Source organism: Lineus longissimus, chromosome 3 (genome assembly GCF_910592395.1).
Source record: "Lineus longissimus chromosome 3, tnLinLong1.2, whole genome shotgun sequence".
Classification (NCBI taxonomy): Eukaryota; Metazoa; Nemertea; class Pilidiophora; order Heteronemertea; family Lineidae; genus Lineus; species Lineus longissimus.
Genome location: NC_088310.1, coordinates 4,074,904 through 4,101,342, shown reverse-complemented (window position 1 = coordinate 4,101,342; position 26,439 = coordinate 4,074,904). Strand labels below are relative to the sequence as shown.

Below are 26,439 nucleotides of genomic sequence, written 5' to 3'. Positions count from 1 at the left end.
CAAAGATAAGAGTGCCTTCAACAAAACAGTTTTATCTCTTCCAAGAGATTAGACAGTGTCATTACAACAGATGAGACAAGACAGATTTATCTCATCTCGGAGATAAGACAGTGTCATCAGAACTTATGAAAACGGAGTGTGTTATCCATCTCAGATTCAGACAGTGACACAGAGAAACTTTTATCTCTTCTCAGAAGATAGTGTCATCACAACTGATGAGAACAGAAAGTGTTATTCATCTCGGTCTCATACAGTGAGACAGATGGGTCTTGAAACATGTTTTAAATGGAATCATCAGTCAATAAAGACAAGAATATACTTAATATTGTAAAGTTTATTTGACAACATACATGTAACATTATTTCAGACTATTTTCTCACAAAAATGAGAATGGCCCATTTTGCCAAGATCTTGTGTTGGTCATCATAACTTGTTCTGTATAGAAAACACATCTTCCAATACCTCATTCTTACAGTAGATACGATGATCCTCAAAAATATCTTCCTACCTGTCGGTTTTCTGAAATTAATCATACCTCTGATCAAAAACAAAAGACTACATTTTGGCTGATCTAAGGAAGGTTTCATTTGCCACTCCCATCAAGCAAGATGTGCTCAGGTATTGACCAATCTTCAAGACCTTTATTTTCTGAGCTGCACAAGCATGGTAAGCATCCTTAGTGTTTATGACAGCTCTGTTGGTCCGAAACTTGATTGGTCTGACAAAGCTCCGACAGTCAGTTTTGATGAAGAATTTTACATTCTACTTGTGTGCAAATAAATGCTTCTTATACACATTGATAACTGCTATTCCTACTGGTCCAGAACCTACATACAAGTAATTTTCAGTCAAAGACAACACCCTGAGCTGCTTTCCGTTTTTTGCTCGAAGGGTTTATCACACTCATGCCAGCTTTTTTGGGCTGCACTTTTGCTCCAGTCTTTTTCCCAGAGTCAAAGTCTAAAAATCCTGTTGAACCTCCTTTGTTCTGTTTTGACAGAGTGTCCACATTCTGCTGGGCATTTTTTAGCTGTGTTTCCAATGAACTCACTTTTTCTGCAAACTTAAACAGTAATGCCTGAAGTTCTGTTGTCTTCTCTGCCGATTTCATCTCATAAAGGTCGTAAGAGAAAGCACTTGTCCCTTGCCCAACAGTCAATATAATTTTTGTCCCAACTTGTGATACATCAATTTGATTGGATAAAAAAGCGGACCTGAAAATAGAAAATGATATGAGATGTTAGATAATGAGTGGCAATTAGAAAGGCAGATATGACATCCGGGACCCAAGTTCTCGAGTGAAAGTGTTGTAAATTTACTTTCGACAATGTCATAAGCCACCTTGACCATTTAGTCAGGTGAAATGCTCTCAATGATTGGTCAGAGCCCAAACAAACCTTGTTAATGTTGACCCTTTCTATATGCATAGTTCTGCGCAAAACATTCGACACTGAAGAACTTCGGTTCTGGATAAATGGTGATGGTACAGTTTGTGCATATTGTAAGCCAACACTAACACTATAGATCCATGCACTTGATTGGGAACAACGTTTACGAAGACGTCGCGTCTCGTCACGTTACAGTAATGTAAAAATGCATGGTGACGTGACGACGGCCTGACACTATAGTAACAGAGCCAGCAAAATATCATGTCCACCTGATTATGCATGATTTACGTCATCTGCAGGCTCCGTTAGCGCAGCTGATTAGTCAGTTATGCGCAAACCGTAGACCAATACTTTGTCCCCAAAAGGGACGAAGTGCGAGGTGTCTATTGTGAAAATGATTGGTTGACAAAACAATGGCCCGATTGGTTGGCTAGCCTTGTGACATCAAACAATTTTTACACCAAGGGGTTTTCCTGTTTTTCATCATGGCCTGCGTTTGGGCTGGAATTCCTGGCTTTTTTCGAGGTAGCATGTCATAAGGCTCAAAGTACAGAGTAGCGGATCGTGACCAATACATGTAATAGGCTACGCAAACTGTACCATCGTCATCCGTGACCGAAGCAGCGAAGTTCTGAGCAGAAGACAAGTGTTGTATGACAATTGACATGCAATACTGCGAATGTTAAGTTTGTTGTACCTAAACTTTCCAAGATATGCATCCAAATGGGAAATATTTGCCAGATCTTTCATCTCCTCCAATTCAGCTTTGTCAAGGACTACCTGCCACACATCAATCCCATCAGAAACTCCAAATACCAAGGACTCTGATGCACTAAGAAATTTTGAATAGCATAGGAATGTTTCTGCAGATGATGTATTGACGATTCTGTGCATATCGTCAAATTTTGCAACATCTTTAACATGTTTAAGGGATGACATGTTTATTGCATATAGGCCTACTTTTTCTTTATGCCTTTTGGCCTAATCATAATATTGGCCCCCCAATTCTGTGGTAAGTGGTAGTGTTCATGGCGCATGCGTTGACAGACTGAAGAATTCCCATTCTCCAAGTGTCGTCAATAGTGATCCTCGTCGCCAAGCTTGTCTCACTCGACCTACTGTCTCTGCTACAGTGGACTTTCAGCGGGTGCATGTAAGTTGGACATTTGGCGGGTAGGTGTAAACTGTGGACGAAAGTGTGGACAGCGGCCCTCTAAGTTTGGTGGACTGGCATTTCTTTGTCTTTCTATATATTTAAAAGAAATTGCAGTATATTATGCATTATAATCTTTTTAATGGGTCAGCGAAAGAAAAAAAGAAAATAAATTATTTTGATGGGTGATTTTGATCAATGAGTGGACGGGCTTTTTTGAAGGTTTTCGAAGTGGCATTGCCATTTGACTTTGTGGGGAAATGCGAGGTCTAGTGTCCAAATGTGGACTAATTATCAAAGAATTTGTTAAAACTGTGATATTTCTAACTAGGCCAAATAATATTCTTTCACAAAAACTACTTTTATTTGAATGACAATGACAATATCATTCAGTTGTAGGCAAAAACTGTTGGCCCTCTCTCACTGTCTCAGCTGCTCAGAGCCATTTTCTTTGATCCAAGATAGCGTCCACACTTTCGTCCACAGTTTACACCTTCCCGTATGTATGATGTACCCAGAGCCGCCATATTGAATAGTTCCCTATGTCAGGTGACCTTCTCATTCTTCTCGCGGGAAACCATGAAACTAAAGTTCTGACACGTGTACGACAGTTGGGCCTACTGTAAATTTATCAGGATCCGTTGTAAGTTTCAAAAGTGGAATCACTTGCAGTTGGCAGCCTCTGTCCAGTTCATGGCCATGAAAATATGTGGTTCTTTTGTTATTCAAATTGGGCCCTAAAACCTGTTTAGTCATGGATTAATGAGAGCAGTGACCTGAACCATTGTTCGCTGAACATGGCCGAATATCACCACATCTCGTCCTTTAATGGGCATTGGAGTGGCACAAAGATGATGATCGATGTAATGGACATGTATGAAGTCATTATGGTCGTAAGCGCTGTGCCTGTCACCTGTGTGATGGAGTTGACGACTCCCTCCGATTGCGTAGGTTTTCTCCCGTTGAAACGGTTTTCCTCCTACACTGATTTTCGAAGTTGCCATGTGAGGATAATTCTTGGAATGTGCAACAATAAATAATTTTCAAAAGAAAATGATTTAAATTTGCTTTTTTTCTTTACTTGCCTGGTGGTGCTCCGACACTTCAACTAGTATTGACATTGTTTTAAATATTGACATGCATTTAAACCAACAAACTGGTGACCCAATGAATGAATGATGAGATGTTCAGCATGTGACACATTGAATGGGTCATCACTAGTATGAATCCAAATCTATCAGATGACCACAAGCGTTGTCTGGTTTACATTGAATTCACATTGAATGGTTTATGATCTAGTACTAGTAGGCCTGTGAATCCATATTTCTCAGATCACCTAAATCACTTTCACATTGAATGGTTTTTCACCAGTATGACTATGAATTCATGTCGTAAAGTTCAAATGGCCACAATCATTTGAGTTCACATTGAATGGTTTATCTCGTCAATGCTCCAGGTCCCGAGAAGCAATAAACAATCTAAGATATTTGTAAAGGACCATGAATTTAGGGACTATCTTTCACTTTACACCACCCATGCACGCCGGTCATCCCCATCTATTAATAGACTTCAGCCCCAGTGACGCATTTGCGACAAATCCAAAAACGAGGCCTCACCACAGAATTGGGGGACCAAGTATAATCAGCCAACAAGCCAACGCATGCGCATGATGATCATCAGCCAACAAGCGACCCTCGAAGTGTAAATCGAGGATGTAACAAATCGCGCTCTGTTGACGTGTAAAACATGTAAAAGAAGCCCATAAATTCTCGGTAAAGAATAGGTAAACATTGATATTTTGTCCCGAATCCGACCTCATCATAATAGTTTATCCTTGTGTTAACTTTGAGTACGATTTCATTGTCACATACATAGTATATTCTGAGAAAACTGTATTTGTTTCTTGCATATTAATATAGCCTAAACTGACAATTGACATGACCATGCAATATGCATGCAATGACGATGATGCATGGCCATTGGCCGGTCATGGAATGGATGCATAGGCCTATATGTATACTCTACAGTGTAGGCCTATGCACTTGATAGGCCCTTTGCCAGATACGCTGGTACAATTTAGGGTCGGACCAACAAACCATCTTTACAATAGATCTTCACGGTAAAAGACGCCAGACAATGGCTCGAGAGGCATCATTGACATTGACCATGAAGATCTATTGTATAATGTTAAATGTAAAGGTAGTTAAGTTAGTTGGTCTGACCCTGTCCCTGGGTAGGTGATACCGGCGTAATCTGGATAAGGGCCTATTGGGAACAACGTTTACATAGTGTTGGCCGTCGTCACGTCACGATGTATTGCAGCTCTGACAGTTTTACATTGCTGTAACGTGACGCGATGTCTTCGTAAACATTGTCCCCAATCAAGTGCAATGATCTGTAGACGGGTCATCCTAACGTGACAGTTGTTGACGTTGTCTACAGCGACAGCGTCCACCACCACCTCATTGTTACACTACAGAGTTGGCCTGGACGTGGCGAGGGTTCGGTTTAGACAATGGGAGTCTACATTAAAATGTGGAATCTGCCAACTGGCAAAGCGAGGACGCAGTCATTCCGGATTCAACACTTTTCCACATATGCTGGCTTTGTTAGCTTATTGGTCAGTTATGCGCAATGCTTACACATCGTCATATCTGAGACCAAAGTTCCGAAGTATCGTATTTGTTTGGAAGGTATTAAAGGGTTTTGGAGGCAAAATTTCTATCATTATTTTGTGCCACAACTCTGTTACTCAATGCTGCCTTATATTTTTCAGACACAATTTGCTCTGCTGTGTGAAATACCAGTACTCCTGAGTGGAATTGGTCTTAGACTTGTAATGAAAAGGTGGACCAGGGAAGACATCCTCATCCCATGGTCAATGCACAAAAACTAAATGTGGAAAGACGATCCACATTATAGGCAGCTCCTGGTGGTACCAAGAATGGACCCAGTCTGCAGTGTAAGTAATTGATTTTCTTAGATAATAAATTGCTTCTGCCTGACATCTTGGAGAGCAGTTCAATGCTGAAGTGCTGGTGGGGAACAGGACTGGTGCTCTAGTTTAATCGAAAATCGCATCAGAAATTCAAAAAAAGAAGAGGGTTAAAATGGGCTTGGAGAAAAGGAGAGTGGTGCAGTGTGCTGTATCTCTCACGCCACAAAGGAGCTTCCATCTTTATGAAGAGAGATCCGGTGAATGAAAAAAGATCAATGTGTTGTCGCTTTCATCCTGAACCTGTGGGGTGGTACCGCCCTGCAGACAATGCAGCTGGAATCAATCTTAAATAATGAAGCTGGGATGAAATCAACACATCCGTTTTTATTCGTCAACTGAATCTGTACATAAAGATGGCAGTGCTGCATCGGTAGTGTGGGAGATAGAGCACATGCATCGCTCTTCTATAATGGCCTAACAGTAGCAGGCATGGCAGAAGCACCATATCATATTCAATTTTCCCACGAATGTGACAGAAATGTGAAATGAGTCGATAGCTCACCCTATCATATTAGTCACTGAGGAAACAAAACGTAACTGCCAAATTTTCTTCAAGATACCCAGTGGATGTCGTGTTTTCTGTGCAGTTCCCTTTGCCTATGTTTGTCCTCTTTATACTAAAAAGTACCTCGGCCTATTTGATTCCCAAGAGATGTCAGAGAGATTGATTTTATATCTTATCAACATGTGAGAAAATTACATGATTCATCATGTTTCGACATTCCTCTGGCAGGCGGATATCGAAATCTCCAAATTGTACTTTATATATACAGTGGGATGCTTGTTATATAGATGGCTACAAATGTTGCATTTGACTTGTAGTGTGTTTGTGGCTTAGGGTGCTTCGTTGGGGATTAGGAATAAAGATGGTATCTATGATTGATGAGGGCATTACTGGCCGAATTTGGTGTTGTTTGGAAAAAAAGATGGGTTGAGAAATAGTGTATGTCGTTTGCCAAAGCAAATTTCATGGTAAATTCATCTCACAGTGTGGGATCATGTATCATGTATAAGGTATATACATAACCAAAATATTTGCCTGTACTTCACCAAATGAGGGCGAATGTCTCAGGGGTTTGTGTGCATGGCCGGAGAAGTGAACATTATTCCCTGATTTCCTCAGGATGACTTTCCTCAGGAATCTGCTGATAACAATTATGTATCTAGCTATCTGAAATAATCATTTTTACTGCAGCTATAAAAAGTAATCCATGATTTGAAGAACTCTCATGAATGGCCGACAGTCATGGCGATGGAGCTGATCTGTATCGATTAGGAAATGGACTTTACGTGTTGGCTGTCATTCATGCCCATGGTTCTAGACAAAACATGCCTGGCCACAACAGAATTGGCCAATAATGACTTGAATTGTGTCAATAGCAAGACGAAATAAGCTTTGGCTGTTGCATATTTCTTGAGTTGGAGACATTTTAAATGATTGGGATGAAGGAGAAAAACAGAGACCGAAGGAAATAAATGCTGTCTCTGTCTGGAAGAGACACTTGCATTCCAACCATCAACCCACTTGGGTCATCAAGTGCGCTGCCAACAGTGTAAAAATCGGCACATGATTGATAATCACTAACGATAACTGTAATTGAAATAAATTCAGTCATTGTCACCTCATGGCCCATAAACAGTGCCCAAGATGCTCGAGTCAAGAAAAATTGCCACATTAGCTGGCTCTCCTGATTGTGAATGCAATTGCGGAAACTGGAATGTCCAATGATGAAATAGTGTCTTTTTTAATTGCCATTTATCAGTGCACTAGGGGTCTGATTACTCAGATGGAAGGATGTATTGATCATGAAATGAATCACCAAGATTGCATTGCTACATCTGTTTGCATTATTTACATTTGTTGTTAGTGTTGGTGGTTTCAGCCAGACTGTGCTACTGTGCTAGGCTATGGCTAACTGTCCACTGCTGAGAAAGCCCATTTGATAATTATCCCGATGGTGAGGATGTGACATGGCGAGTGTTTGTCTCATTGTTGTGATGATTCGCTGGGATGATGGACTCATTTCATGCTGATTCAGACCCATGCTAATGCGGGACCTACCACTGCTAGCTCGGACACCTCTTGAGTGCTAACGATGGAATGCCATGACAACGTTGGTGTTTGGATGGAGTTGAGATCTTTGAGTCAGATGTAGCTACATGAGCTGCATTGAAGTAGCTTGGTTTCAAGTGATGGGATCTTTTGCTTATTCACAAGCTTCTAGGGAATACATAAACTACTGTTCGGATTGTCATGGCCCCACCAAAAGACAATCACAATGCCAGCATCCACTTGTTCAAAGAGGAGCCTCTAGCCAACGTTCATTATTCTTAGCGTTGCATCTTCCTCGATTTCCTGCTGTTCATTTTGCGTGGTGTTCTCATTTTTGGCCCTGTTTTAAGCTATGCAGTTTTCACATTCACATGATCGTCAAGTGCATTCGAAAGTGTAGCCATCTCTGACAACCATCTGCAACTTACAGGGCTTGTATCTGACTGGATTTCTTGGTCTTTGCACATACTACCAAGCTTGTTGTCGTTCTTGACCCTGTTGATGCAACTGAGTCAATGGCCATGGTTTAATCACGTCATCACATGAGGATATTGTGCAGCCAAGACTTTGGAATACTAACTCTATGTGTATGTGATTGATCAATTGGTGGTTTCCTTGGTCGTAATCTTCCCAAGGTTCGTCCTGTCCTACTGGACTTACAAGATGATGATCGAGGTAAGGACTTACCTGTCAGTCTAGTCGGTGTCTAAAAGCATGCAGCGTTCTTATTTCTGTTGAGTGGTGGTTTCACAATGATCATTCATTCATTGTAATCTCCCAAGCTCTCTTTATACAGACATCTTCTTACCTCGATGAGACAAATCCCCATCTTCATGGCAGGTATTCTAGAGCTTGTCAAAAGGAACTGTGCCATCTCGGAGTCTTGTGTGTCAAGATGTCTGGACATCTGGATCTCTGGACTGTTGTTCATCCTCAAATTTCCTTCAATATGATTGCAAAAGCAAAATTGTTCAATTTGGTCTCTGTTCTGTTTATCCTCAAGTTCCCTTATGATCTCAAAAGCATAAAGTATTCAATTTGAAATGTTAAGCTGCAGATTGCTTCATGATCAACGCATATTAGGGATTGATTATTGATTATTTTACCTTGAAGTTACAAAATGTATCAAGTTGTGGTATCACACACATCAAGTGTAGGCAATTTGGTATGATGCTTTGGTTTCAATGCTTCATTTAATTGAATAGATCATCAAAGTGGTGCTCTTGGCATCTTAATCCACCACTCTTATCTTCAAAATTCTGATGTGATTAATCTTTTCTTGTTGGTTTCAAGAAATTTATCTGTTTTGACGAAGGGAATTAAAATTTGTGAGAGAAACCTTTTTTTAATTACATGAACATTTGAAATTCTTAGATGAATGGATGGGATGTGCCATTGAAAAAAAGACCACCAGAAGATAGATCAAAGTGACATCGCCAGTTGTAGCATGATATTTTCTTGTCTTTGTTTTGACTGCAGGCATCCAAGCGATTGGCAGGAACAGCTTGCCTACATGTATCAGTCTGTGTCGAAGTTCCCACAAGACAGGAACTTTGAGGACTTGGGTATTTTTAGCTCAAGACCAAAAAGAGTCAAAAGATGCCATCAAGGTGATGCCTAAAAGATTTCCGAAAGCAAAAAGTGTGTACTAGTGGCTTGTCCAATCAAAGGGTCTGAATTGTGCATGCCTTAGAAATGAAAGAATGAAATTACTGAACGTGTGTTCTGACTGTAATCTTTCTCATTTCAGGAGTGTGGTTGTGCATGTCACAGTTGTTTTGGAGGAAACAGGTAAGGCATAACAACATTTTGCTCAGCTATTTTACTTGGCAGCCATCCCTCAATATCAAAGGCGATGACAAGCAGCATGACCTTTATAATTGGGATGTCACCAAAACAGGTTGTTTCCCTTCATTCAGTCTCTGATTTTAGTACAAAATTCTTGAGCTGTGCATATTGACTTATTGTCAGATTTGCATCACTTCAGGGAATTCAGGGGAGTTTTAATACAGGCCTGATTCACAATGATGCCAGATCGGCATTGACATAGTGCTAAACTTCTCAGATTAAAACAAGGTTCTTTCAGAATAGTTTGAGACTGTTGTAGTAGTAGCAGTATCATTTCAACAGCCTTGTTAATTTTGTCATAAACCTTATAATCTTGTCTAAATTTTCATTTGGGAACCTCATTTGTGCAGGAATTGAAAAGGTTTCATATGGTTTATTGCCTGCGATATTGGATAAATGAATCAGAGAGAGCAACAGAAATGCATTATGCGGTTATGTGGAGTAATTTCATTTAGGTGTGCTAAATTACACCTCTCAACTCTCATTAGTTTGACTTTGATTGCCACCATTGCAAAAAATTTATGATTATTTCATTTTCAAATGCGTTTTGCTAGACTTTGGGGAAAACCAAAAGTGTGCAACAGCCATCCAGCCGCCCAATCTTGGGGATTTGGTCGGCGCAGGAGGAAGGGAACCAACACACAATGCCGATAGATCAGCATGTTTCAAATGCTGATCATGATAGATCCCATACCTAGGGCGTTCCACTCCAGTTTTCAGCTCAACTCAAGGTAACTGATGTAGTGGTTCCAGACCCCTCACTTGAATCAACTATTTGGCTTGGCCACTATGGTTTCAGGAGCCTTCAGTATGAGAAACAACATCCTGGCCCCCATGGTTTTGCACCACTTTGTACTCAACCAGCACTTAAGAGAGCGCACTGAAGTCAGGATGATCAGGAAAGCAATCGATCAAATCAAGCGTAACTGGCTGACATAAAAAACCAGAATCAATTGAACATCGGCGTCTCTCACTGATTGGTGAAACCCAATTGGTTCGAATCCTGAAAAGAAAGATATGCAGCAAGAAAAGGTCTCTTAACTTTCAAGCTTGTGGTTGCGAGCTCCTGTATCATAAATATACTCTTTCTATGCCTTGAAGTTAATTACCAAGCCTTATGCCTCGTTTATATTGCTTACTAGAGTTCTTTTGATACAGATATCGATGTAGGTGTTTTGTTCTGCATAAGTTTTCCTGCTGTTTGTTTTTGTTCTCGAAGTTCTAGATATCAAAGTGAGAAACAACTAACAAAACTCTCTTTGATATTTCAACGTCGTGTTCACTGACTGTAAATGGTTTTAATTGCACGCTCTCAGATGTGTAACTTTTCACAAACGTTGTTTCTCGTGCAAGACTGATAGTGTTTAAGGTGGGGTGCTTTGATGGTTGAACTTCTCAATCATAAAAGTCTTTCCATCGTATTGTTTGAGAAATTGAAACAGACTGATGATATGTCATCCTAATACTGGGATAGTGTGGGTGTAAAACAGATCTCAGAGAAAGTCTGAAATCAGGAGGGAGTGGTATAAGGGATCCAAGGGCTCAAATCTGTTTGATGCGAAATAGCCTGCTTCTGCTGCCTTATATCTTGCTCAAGCTAGCTGTGTAGATACGGTCTTGTGAGGTTTTACCATTGGGATGGTAAAGATCCACACCAGTCTTTCTCCTGAAGCTTTCTGGTTTAGGTGGAGAATGAATGTAACACGGTTTGAGACTGTGTGCAATATGAAGGTCCGAGAACTTCACTTCTGTCTGCACTTCACTCCCGACATTGGTGTAACATTCAAAGTCTGTGACGGCATAGTGAGGTCCAAAGCTTGAGGGTCGAGGTGATGTTTATGAGCTTCTCTGGCCCGCCCTTTGGTAAACCAGTGTTGAGATGTTCTTTGATGAATGAGAATCAGACTCAGTTTATTACGTTCCTCTGAAATCTGATTTGGCATGTCCAAGATTTGATTAAGCATATCTTGTGATGACATATGGATATGAAGTTACTTTGAGTAACACTTGTCACAAGCATAGATGGCCCATCTTGTCTATAACATTTCTAGGTGGGACGAATCTAAATCTGCATGATCATCCATTTGGAGAATGACTTATCTGATTCACTTACAGCTTATTTGATCAAGGGCAGAAAAAGTCTACCACTTGATGAGCATGCGCATTCTGATTTGATTAGCTTATTACATTGTGGGTTGAATCGCAGCTGTTTTCATCATCCTAGTCAAACATTGAAATTTTATCAGATGTTTGAGAACGATTCTCCCGGTGTTTGAGTTGGTATGAATTACATTGACACATCTTGATATTGACACTCTCAGACGAGGAGACCGTTCCACACGTTTTAATCTCTTCAGTCAATTCGAATTAAATCCCTAAAAGAATTGATTGCACTAGGTTGGGAAGGTGGTGTGTTTTGCTGTTGCAGTTGGAGCCCATGATGTGTGACTTGTCTGTCGTACTCGTTACTTGACCTCATGCCGGAAAAAACTTTCCGACACTGTGAGAAAAAGTGTGATACTTTTCTGAGACACTGTTGTACTGATCTGATGTATATCTACCTCATTTCCCTGTCCAGCTACCTTCCCCAGCAATGAATCTCCCATTGCCCTGCCATTTATTTTCGTCATAAATTCATTCTTTGTGTCCACCCTGCGGTTACTTGCTTCTATTATCATTCCATGCAGCCTCAGTGTTCATTAAGATCCAATTCAGTCGTGGAAGTCTTTTATCATACTGTCCATTGTATTGTGACTGCTATGTATCAAGGTGCTTGGGGATGGTGTCCACTTAGATCATCTCAGAGGCTGACCAAGGCTGTTGGTATATATATGCAGTATTTTGTGTTGCTTGTTATTGTGATTTTGATGCAAATTTTTAACATTTCTATGGTTAGTGAGATGACCTCGAGGGTCGGGATGACAATTCCAGGAAATCCTGCCTCGAAACAAGTCAACTCGAGGAATGTCATAAGGAACGTGTGCTGTTGATTCTCCAGGGTGGTTCTGATCCTACTGTAAAGACAGAAAACTAAATTCCATTTGATCATCCCAATCTGTTCCCACGCCAGATCAATATTCAGTTTCTGAAATCAAATATATCAGACATGACTGGCTCAATTTTGTACCACCAGCCGCTTGGGAAAATTTGACCTTGGGGCTATGTACTATTGGTGCCTGAGGCACCGTACATTAAACTGAGAACACGTTACAGTACGTGACTCGGAGAAACAAATCAGAGAAATGTTCTGTACGTCTTCTGATACACTTGTGGGATGAATACTAAATGACGCCTGTGAACTGAACTTTTTTTGCGGAGGCAGGTTATCTAACAAGGAAGCTATGTTGTAGGGTTGACAGCGAAGGAACTGATCATGACTGTGAGGATCCTTTCTTGTTTTGTGTCTGCGAAGCTTACAAAGGAATGGGAACCTTTCTGATCAATATACCAAGAGATTGTCCATGCTATCAAGAATATGCATAATGATGATGATGTGTGCCAGTGTCGTGTGTTCTTTTTTGTCCAGTGAGGTCTGTAAATGAAAAGCGAAAGGATCTCCGTTGAATGTCAATGATCCCAATGTGTTACTTCAAACCATGAGAAGAGACATGCTATGTGTTATTGGATAGATATCCCTTCCAAAATGGCAATTTATTTGGGCATCAGTGTTATGTCATCCTAACTGGTGTTGTATTGGAAATTTTATTGATATACCCATTAGATTATGTCATATTATTGATAGGATTATTCATTTGGGTCCCCATGTTTCTGGTGATAAGATTTTGAACCATTTTCACGGTGTCTTGGTATTCCCCTCCTAAATCTTTGTAAAGTAACAAACTTTTTGGTATACTTCCAGATTCGCTCATGTCACCCAAAAATCTTTAACATTTGGTTCTTTCAATCAACTTTCCCCTAATAAATATTGTACAACTCATTAAACAGGATAGATGAAAAAACTGATAGAAAATATCCTGCTACCAAAGATGCATTCATAAATATCAGATTCGGCCAGTCATCCAAGAAGCATCATCATTTGTTTTTCTTCCCGCCATAAAACATTGTAAAACCCAATAATATATCCATTAGGCCAGATTGATGAAAGAAAAGATAGAAAATCTTGTGTCACTGAAGTCACATCCATTATCATATCGGATGACAGTAAACACGACACTCCCAGATTTATACCCAATTGCTGCAACTTCTTGCTTGCCCAGCAAAACTGTTCTGGTTGCAGATTTTGATTTGAGATTCACCTTTTTTGCCAGCAAAAACGATTAGTTGTTGCTGATGTGACATGGTGGATGGCACAAACTGATGAAATGATACAGATTTGATTGATAGACACGAATAAGAATTGGTATAGACTGTCTGTCTCTGTTCCCTATTGTACATGGAGATTATTCTGGGAATTGCCGTCTTCCTTGTCCTACAAAAGTAATCTGGTTGCCGGCCTTATGATTTGCCTTTTTCACAGAACCGGCAAAAATCATCATTTGTTGTTGGTGTGACATTTGAGATGACACAAAGTAGCACAGCTTTGATTGTTATGTCATGGTAGAAATTGATTCAATGAAACCAATCTGGATGCTGGCCTTTTGCATTTGCATTTGATTTGATTCACCTTTGTCCCGAGTTGAGCAAAAATGATCAGCTTTTGGTGTGACGTTTGGGATGTCTCAAAGGGATTCATAAAATGATTGATTGTCGTTGTGTCACAGTGGAAAAGAATTCTGAGTCGTATCCCAGCCGCATCTTAATTGGAATATTCTGCAAGTTTTTCGGTTTTCTTGGTCCAAAGACTATTAAAATCCGTGTCCATAAATTGACAAGCTGTCTCTGTACCGCCCATGCCTCCCAGGAAAATATTTCATTGACAGGTAAACATTCCTCAAAGAATCTTTCTATGACATTTGCATGTATGACCAGGTCTTTTCCGAGCCACTTCTTTCTCGTCTCCTGTCTTTCCTTCTATTTGAAACACAACACCCAGTGGGACCTGCCAATATGGCTTTTCCGATATTACGGGAATAGTTACAATGATTACTGGTTCCAAAGGGGAGGACATCAAGTATCTTGAATTACATCTCTCAGTTTTAATCATTGCCTTGTCCCAGATAGAAGTAGTTTGTCAATGGTGTAAGTAATTTGTCAGTCAGGCCATTATTGAGCTGGACTTGTGCTGGTGAGTGCCAAAGATGGAGCGGGAGCACGAATGGTTCCATTTGTTCTTCTACGAGTCAGGAGAAGGACACATGAATGGTTCCATTTGTTTCTCTATGAGTCGGAAGACGGATGCACGAATGATTCCATGTGCACTTCCTTGAGTCTGGTAACTGATCCATCTCAACCTGCCCCAGAGCAACAAGTGCCTGGTTTTGCTGTGATGGGTCACTGATGATCAGAACACCTTATTCTGTGACTGACACTTTATATTTATCTATCAATAGAGCAATCAGGTTGAAATGATGTGGTGACTCAACGTGACTGCAATGTTGATCTTGGATGAGCGGTTGCTCCCAGTGGTGCACCTGATGGTCGCTTGCATCTCTAGCCCTGTGGATGGAAAAATAATGCCAACATTCACGAACAGAACATCCCTCATACCTTGTTTCAGTGACACCTCATCATTTAGCATGGTTTATTGCTGAACCCAAGCAATCAGTCTGATATGATTGCAGTAACAATGAATGAGGACAAACGTGACAGGCAATGTTGATATTGGATGATCGGTTTCTCCTTGGGCACCTGTTGACAGGTGTGGCTGTTTGTTTATGGATCGTGGGGAGAACAATTGATCACGTTTGATGCTGATCCAATGTCTTCTTCAATTTATCAATATTTGGAAGAGAAAATGGTCTGCCTCAGAAATGACGTAAAATCTTTCAAATGTCTTGATGATTTAAAAAATTCGTTGAGTAATGAGATTTGTTCAGTATCCCGTTCTGTGAAATGGGTCAACTTTACTGTCAATTGTGAAGGTACAGAACCCGTCACTGAAAAAGATACTGCAGTGAACCTCCAAATTTAGCAGAATTCGTGAATATCCTTGATTCATGAAAAGGAATACCCACTCGCTGAGTAATTGGACTTGGAGTGCTTCACCAATGCCAACATTGATTGATTGATTGATTGATTGATTGATTGATTGATTGATTGATTGATTGATTGATTGATTGATTGATTGATTGATTGATTGATTGATTGATTGATTGATTGATTGATTGATTGATTGATTGATTGATTGATTGATTGATTGATTGATTGATTGATTGATTGTGTGTGAAAGAAGGTGCAAAAATCTACAGGTTTAAAGTTGCCCTATTGCAGTATCAATACTGTTCTGTATTGGATTCATTGACAGTCCTTCATTATTCATGAGATTGCATGGGGCATGAGTAATCGATTGTTTGCTCAGTTTGGATAGCGATACACTAAGTATTAGAGTTTATAGCTGGAGGCTTTATATAACAACATTACATACAATCGCCATTAGTTTGATCAGATCCTAAAACGTTTTAGTGATGTGCAACCATGGTTTAAAACAACAGCTTGCCAGAGTGATGTTACTGTGGGACAAACAAGAATACCAGTCCTACTAGTCGATAAACATCTCTTCTGGTCCTGGAGTGTGTTGCCTATTTGTCTTTGCTTCTAATCAGCCATATTTTCTGTCTATTGAGGACTTATCAGGATGTTCGAGACTCTAGGAGTGAAGGATATGTCAAGGTATGTTAGCTCACAGTTCTTGTCAAAAGTAACCTTTATTACCAGAGTAACATATGGCAACAGCACATTCTACTCAAGTGTCACACGTAACCAAATATCACTTGTCTCGAATCTTATCTCGGGCTTTAGGACGAGGGGCTATACTGATCATTCGATAACGCAATAACGTCTGCCTTGTCCTTCTGAAGACTTCAGGGGAGCCTGAAACACAACAACTCCAACCTTGGATGACCTTCGTGTGAGCAACTGATTAACCCAATTCCTTCATTTGAAAACCCAATAACGCCTGTCCCGTCCTTCTCTGTACTTCAGCACCACTGACTCAACCTTGGATGACCTTTAAGTGAGCTACTGATCAACACACTTCCTCCATTTCATCAACTAAGGAGATTGCGTCCTTCTGCATAACCCAATAAAGCCCGTCTCATCTAAATGTCGCCAGCCTATATCTCCGCACACATCTTTTCTTCCCATGGAAGACAGCGGGTAAATATGGCTGACGAATTAATCGGGCAGTTTGGCAACTGTTATGTTTGATATGATCAATTATCTATATTATCGAGATATTACTCGCTTGATCTATGGTCCGTATCTCAAGATGTGTTGGTTCTCATATAAAACCTTCGGGGATTCATGGCATCAATATGGTCAGATTAGGCATGTTAGGGGTCATTTTCCAAGTCTGCATTACAAACAGTATTCTAGATTCTTTGATCCTCTTGAACTGATTCTGGATATTGAGGGGGAAGGGAGATTAGGGTGTTCCTTACTCACTCCTTGATCACCACCATGAACACAGGTAGATGTTGCCATGTTGATACCATGCTGTCACCAACGGTCAGCCTCCGCTTCTCAATCTTGAATTCTATCCAACAATATTTACCTGACAATATCAGGATTCCTGTCTTCTGCCAACATCCTGTGTCAAGTGTTCAGAGAAACGATGGTGAGCTCTCATCTCAGTGGATGAAGCCGTAGCAAGATTAGCCAGGGTCCTCAGTTTCTTCCGCTGTTGTTGTATTGACATGGGAATGAATAAATCAGGGGGTGTCCTGGATGCACAGGAAATTACCGATCTGATGAACAAATTATTTACTTGGACCGGGCTGCTACCTTGGAAGAAGGTGTGTATGATAGATTTGCTAAACAAGTTGGGCCGAATTTACGAAGGGTGTTTAAGAGTTAGACGCGTGTAAATTCTACATAATCAGTTTCAGGGCCTAATGTGGTTTTCATGAAGAAACCCTGCAAGGCCCTGACTCTGTCTATTCAGACATTAAACGCTGTTTTAAGCTAAACACCCTTTGTAAATTCGGCCCGTTGTTTTCTTTATCTTCTTCTATGTACTGCATTTGTTCTTTGGGAAAGACAATTGTGAATTGGATCCTGGATCAGTTGAGTCAGGTCTCCAAACCAAATGACCCAGTGGGTTTTGTAAAGTGAACCAGCTGTTATCAAGTTCGGTCTTCAACAGTCAAAGTAAAACAAATCCCTCCTATCATTTATGCCTCAAACCAGGTTCAATGAAATACACGATTCCTCTAGACTGTCCATTCGAATCAGGTTCTGATGCAACTATTTATTGATTGGCTATTCTCAGAGCAGACAGCATTCTCCAAGGCTGACTTCTGATCATACATGAGGCTAATCAAAGTTAATCACGGCATCATCACAACAGGAATCACGCCGGTCGATAGCAACCATGGGATGTGTGGGGAAAGATGATTGGATCCTGAACTGACAATGTGAGATTTCTAACCCACTGATGCAGAAATTGGTAGTGATTGGCCTTTTCAGTTCAATCTGCAAGTGCCCTTTAAAAAACTAGTCCTTTTTTCGGGGTTTGATCAAAACTGTTTATTTGAGTTTGCCTTGTGGTCATAATGGCAAATTGAATCTGTTTCCAGTGAAGCATTTTCTCTACAAAATTGAACATTTGAATTGAATAACTTTGCTTTGGGGCTAGGACAGGCAACTGCACACATGTGTAGTGTTGGGATTCAACAGATGGTTAGATCGAATATCCTGGTTGGATTAGTTAGATGATTAGAATGCGAAGGGTGGGTGGTTGTATAATTTTAATTTTAGTTTGCTTGATTTTGATTTCAGCTCATCATCTGTTATCGTAGGCAAACATTTCATGTGATTTTCACTACTTAATTAACTATAAGGTGAAGTCATACATTGATGATCAAGTTGGACGTGTGATTGAAATATGGTTGTGCGCTGGTTACAGACGAAATGAAAGGAAGCGAATGAAATTGGGGCCACCAGAGTCATGGTGCATGCCATCAAATTCTGAAAGATGAGGTGTAAATAGCTGCTATTGCCATGAATAACTTGTACTGGGTTGAAATCTAATCATCTAACTCTCCGCCACCCCTTGTATGAAAACAAAATGCAATCATGCCAACTTGTGATCCATTATTCTCAACTAGTTGTGAATCGGTGCAGGAGTCTTGATTAATGCTTATTCAGCCATAACAGCCTTAATATTGCATGAAACTTTCTAAAGAAAATGAATATTGCACGATATAAGTTGACAGGTTATGATGTTTATGAGTATGTTTAGTTGTTACTGTGGAGAGTGGTTTAATAGAATTGACTTTGGTTGCCCTGAAAACATTCGATACACAATCCATTCCAAACCCTGGGCCAAACTGAAGGGTGTCTGTTATGAATCCTTGCAGTCAATTTTGACCCATCTTGTGACATCCTGAAAAAAAACCCTATCTATATACCGGACATATGCCAATTCTTTGAAAAAGGTATGTAGGAGAGGAAGGGTTAAACTCAGAAGACAGTTCAAAGTAATTAGGGATTCTTGTACATGCAATGGGCATGCTAGTCATTGTCCAGGCCTTTGTGAACTAGGCCTTGATTCTTGTTGTATAAATACCCACGTTTCAACCCCAATTTTAATTGAAATGCTGTATTCTAAGTATAGAATCCGTTTGCCCCAAACAATGATTTTAAATAAAAACACGGGAGTTCAAAATGTGGTTAAGTTGCATAACCAATTCTGTGCTCACACTTTCACTGAGTACGATATAGGGCCTACTTCTAGTGTGGGTATTAGTGGGCTAAAAGGGGTGTAACGAACAGTATTTAACGTCTGATTTGACTTGTTCATCAGTTTATAGTTTGATCTTCAGTCTTCTTGTTTGGAATTCAAGCAACTCCACAATGCCTGTCGGAATACATGGCTATCTCAGTGCCTTTGGCGATAAAAATGAGTGGTAAGAGCAGACGGATCTCTTGGCTCATGCCTACTTTTGGTCTCAGGTGAAACGAATGAGAGAATGAATGTGCTCGGAAACTGATGAATATGGCAGTGCTTGGTAGCTCTCCTTGAAAAAGGCTCATAGCCTTGGACATGAAGAGCCGAGGTCATGCGTATGTTGCTCTGTAATGGATAGAGGCGTTCATCTGTAATTATTTTCTTTCAGAAACAAGATCTCAAACATACTAAGTGCCAAACAAATCTGCCCATAAATCTTATCTGTCTCTGTAATCTTCTCATTTCAGCTTGGACCTGCACCACCAGATTGAAGAGCTAAATTCCAAGTTGCGACAAAGCAATGCCCACATCGCACAGATGGAAAAGGACTTCGAGGCCAGTCGCCTCTACTCCGAGCAAGAGATTTCCAAACTCCAGGATGAGCTGTTAAAGTTACGAGATCGCTACGACAGGTATGATGTTGGTGGTTATTGATCACTATCGGAAAAGTTGTCGTGTGTCTTGGTGTGTCCAGCTGTCTAGAAATTCATGACATCCGCTGTTAGACATTTGACAGGAAATCGCATCTTTTTTTTCTCGCCAGAAGAGTCTCAGTTGCAAAAACGTGTGTGTTTCTGTCAGTCAGTATTTATCAAATTTATTTTACATGATTCTGTTAACTGCTTTCAACATGAATCTTTTGATGTTTGCAATGTCAAATGGTGAAGAGTACATTTCGTTTATTGATCTCTGTGGCGTATTCTATCTCATTGCTATTCAGTATAATCACTCGCTTGGGTTGAAACATGATTTGATTTGGAAAAAAATGTTTCAAATTAGCATCTTTAGACATTTTAGTCTGTGGTATGTGATCTGAGTCTGATGTGTATTGGATTTTACCTCATCGAAATTGGCACTTAAAATAACTTACATGTAATGCCATGGAAGGAAGTGTTTAGTAAATATATTGTACTTGTATGCTGTGGTGATAATGGATTGTGGTGATATTCTCAGTGTTGATGTTCTCAGTTCAACCCTTCTTGGTAATGTTCCTGATATTTTCTATAAACTCCTTTGCACTAAAAACTTGGAAGTGGCCAGTGCTTATTCCGGTTGTTGGTGGTTGATCTTTATGACCAACGCCATAATGGTCAGGTGTCAGCTGATTAGCGAACCATCATGACCATACAGTAAAAGTTGCATGTGTAAAGCAGCCTTAAGAATGATATCATTTGGGATATTCTGAGAAACCTTGGTCGGATGTGTCATCGGTTTCCATGTAAACGCTTGGCAGATGATGGATCAACAAGTTTGAACAGGAATGACCTGAGACATGCTTAATTTGGTTGGTTGTGTAAATGTTCTGAAGCTTGAGTGTTTTCAGGCAGTATGAGGTTGGATGACTCGATCAATGTCTAGATTTCGTTGCAAACCTACTTGCTTCAAATATAAAAGTTTAAATGCTTCAGGTCATCGTTCACGAAGCCAGGGCTCACGTCATTTGCACCCAGATAGTCTGCCACACTGATTTCTCTCACATGCACTTTTTGAGGACAGTCAGTTAGAAGTCTCCTGACATTAATTGACAAAACCGCTGTTAGTGTTATTGAGTTTGTTTTTGCAACACTGCAGCAAAAAAGCTCTTGATAATGGCCAAGGTTGTACACCTCTTGATTCTAAGACACTACTGTCTATTTGCTTTGCGTTGGCATGTCCTGAGGAGAAATTGACATAGCTGGACCAAATCAATATCTGGTAGGTCTTCCTCAGGCAATCTTTGAAATGATGTTTGCTCGGGAGCATCAGTTTGGGTAATTATTTGGCAAATTGGATTGGAAACAATGATTTTTCAATAGCAACGTAACGAATCATCACGAGACCATCTCAAGTACTCCATCTCTTGTGTTGTGTCACACCAATACTACCAATGGGCTTCAGAATATCATCTGTTCATGAAACACTCCAATGAAAACGTCCATCTGATGTTTCCATTGGTGACGAATTCCGTTAATATTAATATTTGTTTTTACTCCCCGGTGTATTTTCTCTGATGAATTTCCCTGCAGAGAAAAAATTATTAATGTTTCGATGGCACAATTGATCCGTGAAGTAATCTCACATGGCAGTAAAATATATCGGTTCCAGCATTTGTTAATCTTAAAATTGAGTGTTCTGCAATTTTAGAGGAAAAAAGTGTAGTTTTAGAAGAAGTATGGTTGCGTCTATGTGGCTGTTTCTCAGAGTCTGAGTCGGACAATTCTCATTTTGTGATTTGATTGATTTAGTTTCTAATAATGAAGTGTTTTGTTGATTTCATTTCAGATTGTATGAAAGTCATAAGAAACTTAGCAAGGTGAATCAGGGCCTCGAGGACAAACTTCTGAAAGTGGTAAGTGATGAAAATGCTCATGCGGCCACAACACTGCAATGCATGCAATGCTTTCACATGGTAACACTGTGTCAAAATTCTTCATAGATTTATGAGAGTCTGAATATTGTTGCTGAAAAGGGAGTGGGATTGTTAGGGATTCCTGCCTGGCTTTAGATAGCTGCCAATACTGTATTGGAGCTGATATGCACTTGAACTGTTACCAACTGACGCCTTACAAATTATCCTTTTCTTTTAGGTGAGCAAGTTTGAAGTTGAGAAGACTGCCCTCCAGAAAGACATCGCCAATCTGACGTCACGGATGGTCGAGGCCAGGATGACAATATCTGAATTAGAGGAAGAAAACGTATGTATTTTCATTCAGGCCTGACTATAAAGAAATACCATGTCCATTTAGGTAAAGACTTCATGTAGCCGATTCTGGATTCCAGGCTAATCCTGTCCAACATTGTCAAAGGCTACAAGCGACAACCGGGGCAGGCCTCTTAGTTCAGCCTCAAGGTGTAGGCATGACCTTTTCCATTTGCCTGAGGGACTTTCCTCAATTTCCCACATGAATATGATGAACCTGAACCCAAACCTGGAAGTGGTCTTAAATGTTCTGCAATTTAGTTTTGGAGAAGATGGGGTTCCTTGCCTGCTCTCACAATCAAGGATCGATGTCATGGGTGAAATTGCAGTATGTCACGTTGTTGAACTGTTGATGACGTGGTCTCCTTCTGTTAGTATTGATTTGAAGATTAAAATCGAGGAAATTGACAGGAAATAAGATCGGAGATTAAGTGCCAGCTGGCTGTGAATCTGAATGAAGTATTTATGTACTGTCTTGCAGAATGAAAAATCACACCATTATTTTCCTTTTGTTGAGATATTTGGTAAACAAATGTGTACGCTAACTTACACCATCTCTCCTACCATGTTCCCAGACATATGTTCCTAGATATAAGTGACTGAGTCCTGAAATTTTGAGAAATAACCAGCCGAGGAGCCCTCTTTGCATGGACAGGTGGTTCATATTATATTATTGGTTATATTTTCTTTCAGGACCGGTATAGGAACGATTGTAACGTTGCTGTTCAACTCTTGCAGTGTAAACCTAACAACTTCGTTGCTCACAAACTGAATACAGTAAGTACTATTCCTCATGATTTTTGACTGAGAAAAGATTTATAACATACTGAGCTGTCTGATTTGAAGAGTCTCCACATGTTTAGGAAGATCATTCATGAATGATGGAGAATCCATTTCATCGTGTGCGTGATTGTCCATATTGGTTATGAAAATGCCCTGGCACTTCCTAAGCAAAGCTTGCTTCAGCGTTGCAGAAGTGGATGCATTTTTCAACATAAATGGTCTCTATAACTCCTAAGACTAGAGTGTCTGACTATAAAGTGTCACTCCTCTGTTTCAGTTGCCTTTGGACCTCCAGAATCGATTACGTCCACACTTGACACGAGAGGAAATAATCAACATGGACGATGGACCACAATCGCCACAGCAAGACACCCAGAAAACGATCCGCGTGCCAATGCCAACGTTCCCACCCACTGCCATGGTTTACTCAGTCAATCAGAAAGTGAACACTGTCCAAGTTGAAGTGAAACAAAATGACTCGTCAGTTCCGATGACATTAATCGCAAAGGTGCTAACGCAATCGGAACCGAGAAAGAGACAGCGGAGAATTTATATTTGCGATAAGTGCAAGCGGGATTTTGTTTTTATGGACAAAGGAATACAAGCAGACATTCGTCCTTTGACAAGACGTGATTCAGATTCCGACAATGCAAGTTACAGTAGTAATGGAAGCATGCACATTCATAAGCCTTCGAGGCCAAGGCTAAATTCGACTGAGACAGAAATCTGACAGGAGAGCCTGTCCGAGTAACCTTCCACCCCTTTTTCTCCACCAGTGGTTTCTTCCATGTTGATTATAGGAATAGTTCAGTATTGTTGTGTGGGTTTAATTAGGATTGTTAGGCCTTCTCATAATGAAGCAGCGTTCCTAACAATTTGTAAATATTGATTAACGCGATTTGGGTTTGTGGCTTCCATGTCCTCATTTCCCGTACTTCCTGTGCAGGAATCCAGTGGGTAGTACCAAACTTTAGAGGGATGACGGATGCTGTCTGAAATGTCTTGTCAGTTTTTTGCTTATACCCAATCGTTGTGTTTCATCAAAAACATTCCTATTTCTACCCCAATGCCTGGGAAAAGGGAATAGTCTCCACAATTGTGTTTAGAAAGGCTTAATATGCACAGTTAGGGAAATCTTGGTCGTGTAGCAACATAGCTCGAACTAAGTATTCATGCAAGTGGAATTTTTTTATTTCAGTTACAAATTTCTAATTTCTAAGGAATGGCTTACGCCCTTAAGGATACGGTACCAATTGCATGATGCTATGAAGGTCTTGCTTTCTCTTCCTTTTTAACTGTGCATATGGTACTTGGTCTGTATATATAGTCTATGTAGTTAATTGGTGCTATAAGTTTGTCTTCACTGTTCATATTTATGTATTATATTTGCCCAAGAAAATATAAACTTCTCTTATTCGAATTTGACTATAAATACAAGTGTGTAGTTTGAAGTTCTTTCTTTGCCAAAAAAACTCTATGATTTCAGAAAAATAGAACACAATTTTCTGCACCTTATTATAACATCCCATTGAAATATCTAAATAAGCAATGAATGCTCTGCACAAATTGAGTTGATACATGTAACTAGTTTGTCTGCTGTTCGAAAGTGTAGACAAATGGTTTGTAGAATAAGTATACATTTTCTAATGCATCCCAAGAACTGCCCTATACAGAGGCTCAGAAGTTAAAGTTAGTGCTGGCCTGGCATTATCTCAAGACAATTCTCCTTGTTGATGCTAATAGCTTTTATCTAAAAATATAATAAGAGGACATGCCTCCTTTCATTCTAAGACGATGAGTTTCAGGCTCGGAACAGCCATACTTTGATTGACAGTAACACTTTCGATTGACATATTTCCGTACTCCACCTCCATGCTTCCAAGAAGCACCCTGTACATAGACTGATGAAGATGTAAACTTTGTCAATAAAGAAAAAAAAATCATCCAATTTTGTCGTTCTTTATCCAATGTCATTTGTATCCAGTGACAAAGTTGAAAAGAACTTCAACTATTTGAGACACAGTATTGAGAGGAATTGCACATTTAGCCGTGTCCTATTGCTGGCACAGCTCAGAAGAATCCCGATGGTATTTCTCCTATGCAAGTCCAAAACAGCAGGCCACTTTCAAAGTCATTGAAGAGGCGCCTTGATGGAAGTACTGAGCAAGAATGTCATTTGACCCTAGCCCAGGGATGTAGTACAATGTATTTGTCTACTGAGCTTGCCACTAGTGAAACTCTCGTCCATTGTCGTTGATCCCATCAGGGAAACATATCTACTGTCGTTTGTGAGGGAAGATGGGTTGTGGCTATGCTGAACCTGTTTTGACAACTAAATCAAGTCATTATCTCTATCAAATTCCCTTAGTTTGATACTGATTACCTTCCAAAGGCATGAAAACCAATCAGTATGAAATTGGCTTAGGCGACAGTAGCGCTGTCCCGCGGCAAGCTGAAGAACTGAAATCTTCGTCCAAAACTCGTAGTTCCACTTTCTACTACTAGATAGCACCACTGTCGCCTAACTCACTTCCTATGAATAGATTTTTTGGTATTACCAATGACATAAGACACAGGGGTGGGGCCCTTTAGCTGTATTTGCATGTACTAGTCTTTCAAATGATCTCGACAGATCTGCCATTTTTATTCATTTTCTTCATGTCTTGAGCAGTACTGAGCAAGAATGTCGTTTGACCCTGGCCCTAAACGAAGTATTCGTCTACTACTGAGGCTGAGCCTGCCACTAGTGAAACTCTCGTCCATTGTCGTTGATCCCATCAGGTAATCATATCTACTGTCGTTTGTGAGGGAAGATGGGTTGTGGCTGTGTTGAACCTGTTTTGACAACTAAATCAAGTCATTATCTCTATCAAATTCCCTTAGTTTGATACTGACTACCTTCCAAAGGCATGAAAACCAATCAGTATGAAAATGGCTTGGGCGACAGTGGCGCTGTCCCGCGGCAAAATGGAGAACTGAAATCTTCGTCCAAAACTCGTAGTTCCACTTTCTACTACTAGATAGCACCACTGTCGCCTAACTCACTTTCCTATGAAATTGAGCATGCATGAATAGACTTTTTGGTATTGCCAATGACATAAGACACAGGGTGGGGCCCTTTAGCTGTATTTGCATGTACTAGTCTTTCAAATGATCTCGACAGATCTGCCATTTTTATTCATTTTCTTCATGTCTAGGACAAAGATTTTAAAACTTTTGATGACGGTTGCTGATTGATGGATTGGAACCTAGGACTAACCTCCAAGCAATTGCGGTGAGACTTTTTGACAGTGGAACCTACCTCAGCAAACACCTCCCTATTAAGAACACTAGTTTTAGTCCTAAAGTTGTAGTTTCCATTAAATTTGACCTCTTTAATCAGGACACCTCTAGGACAGCACTTGCCAGTCCCAAGAGTGTCCTTGATAGAGCTGTACTCCTTTATTTTTGTTCCCCAATCCATTGCTGTACTTGCCACTCCAAACCAAACAAGGCTAGGGACTCCAATACAGTCCATTTCGTCATCC

The 26,439-nt window shown here is 40.2% G+C and overlaps 2 protein-coding genes across 4 annotated transcripts; one reads left to right on the top strand and one right to left on the bottom strand.

Moving 5' to 3' along the window:
• Positions 1-319: 319 nt before the first annotated feature.
• Positions 320-2,532, bottom strand: LOC135484907 (uncharacterized). The gene is made up of 2 exons (XM_064766607.1): positions 2,086-2,532; positions 320-1,214 (listed from the first exon to the last, which is right to left on the bottom strand). The coding sequence occupies exons 1-2, from the start codon at positions 2,325-2,327 to the stop codon at positions 845-847; spliced, it is 612 nt and encodes a 203-aa protein (XP_064622677.1). The 5' UTR covers positions 2,328-2,532; the 3' UTR covers positions 320-844.
• Positions 2,533-4,257: 1,725 nt separating this feature from the next.
• On the top strand, positions 4,258-24,846 carry LOC135484695 (brain-enriched guanylate kinase-associated protein-like). 3 transcript variants are annotated; one of them, XM_064766331.1, is made up of 8 exons: positions 4,258-4,324; positions 5,318-5,503; positions 9,343-9,383; positions 19,698-19,862; positions 21,712-21,778; positions 22,017-22,124; positions 22,823-22,906; positions 23,190-24,846. In XM_064766331.1, exons 2-8 carry the CDS (start codon positions 5,438-5,440, stop codon positions 23,640-23,642), a joined length of 984 nt encoding a protein of 327 aa, XP_064622401.1. In that variant the 5' UTR covers positions 4,258-4,324; positions 5,318-5,437; the 3' UTR covers positions 23,643-24,846. The 3 variants fall into 3 exon arrangements, with proteins under 3 accessions (XP_064622401.1, XP_064622402.1, XP_064622403.1); XM_064766332.1 differs by lacking the exons at positions 4,258-4,324; positions 5,318-5,503 and adding an exon at positions 7,466-8,267; XM_064766333.1 differs by lacking the exons at positions 4,258-4,324; positions 5,318-5,503; positions 9,343-9,383 and adding an exon at positions 16,095-16,169.
• The last annotated feature ends 1,593 nt before the right edge of the window (positions 24,847-26,439 follow it).

Coding starts and splice junctions, on each gene's coding strand:
- LOC135484907 (XM_064766607.1), bottom strand. CDS start 2,327: ATGTCATCCCTTAAACATGTTAAAGATGTTGCAAAATTTGACGATATG. Junction 1,215..2,085: donor GCATATCTTGGAAAGTTTAG/GTACAACAAACT, acceptor TTCTATTTTCAG/GTCCGCTTTTTTATCCAATC.
- LOC135484695 (XM_064766331.1), top strand. CDS start 5,438: ATGTGGAAAGACGATCCACATTATAGGCAGCTCCTGGTGGTACCAAGA. Junction 19,863..21,711: donor TTACGAGATCGCTACGACAG/GTATGATGTTGG, acceptor ATTTCATTTCAG/ATTGTATGAAAGTCATAAGA. Junction 22,907..23,189: donor TTGCTCACAAACTGAATACA/GTAAGTACTATT, acceptor CCTCTGTTTCAG/TTGCCTTTGGACCTCCAGAA.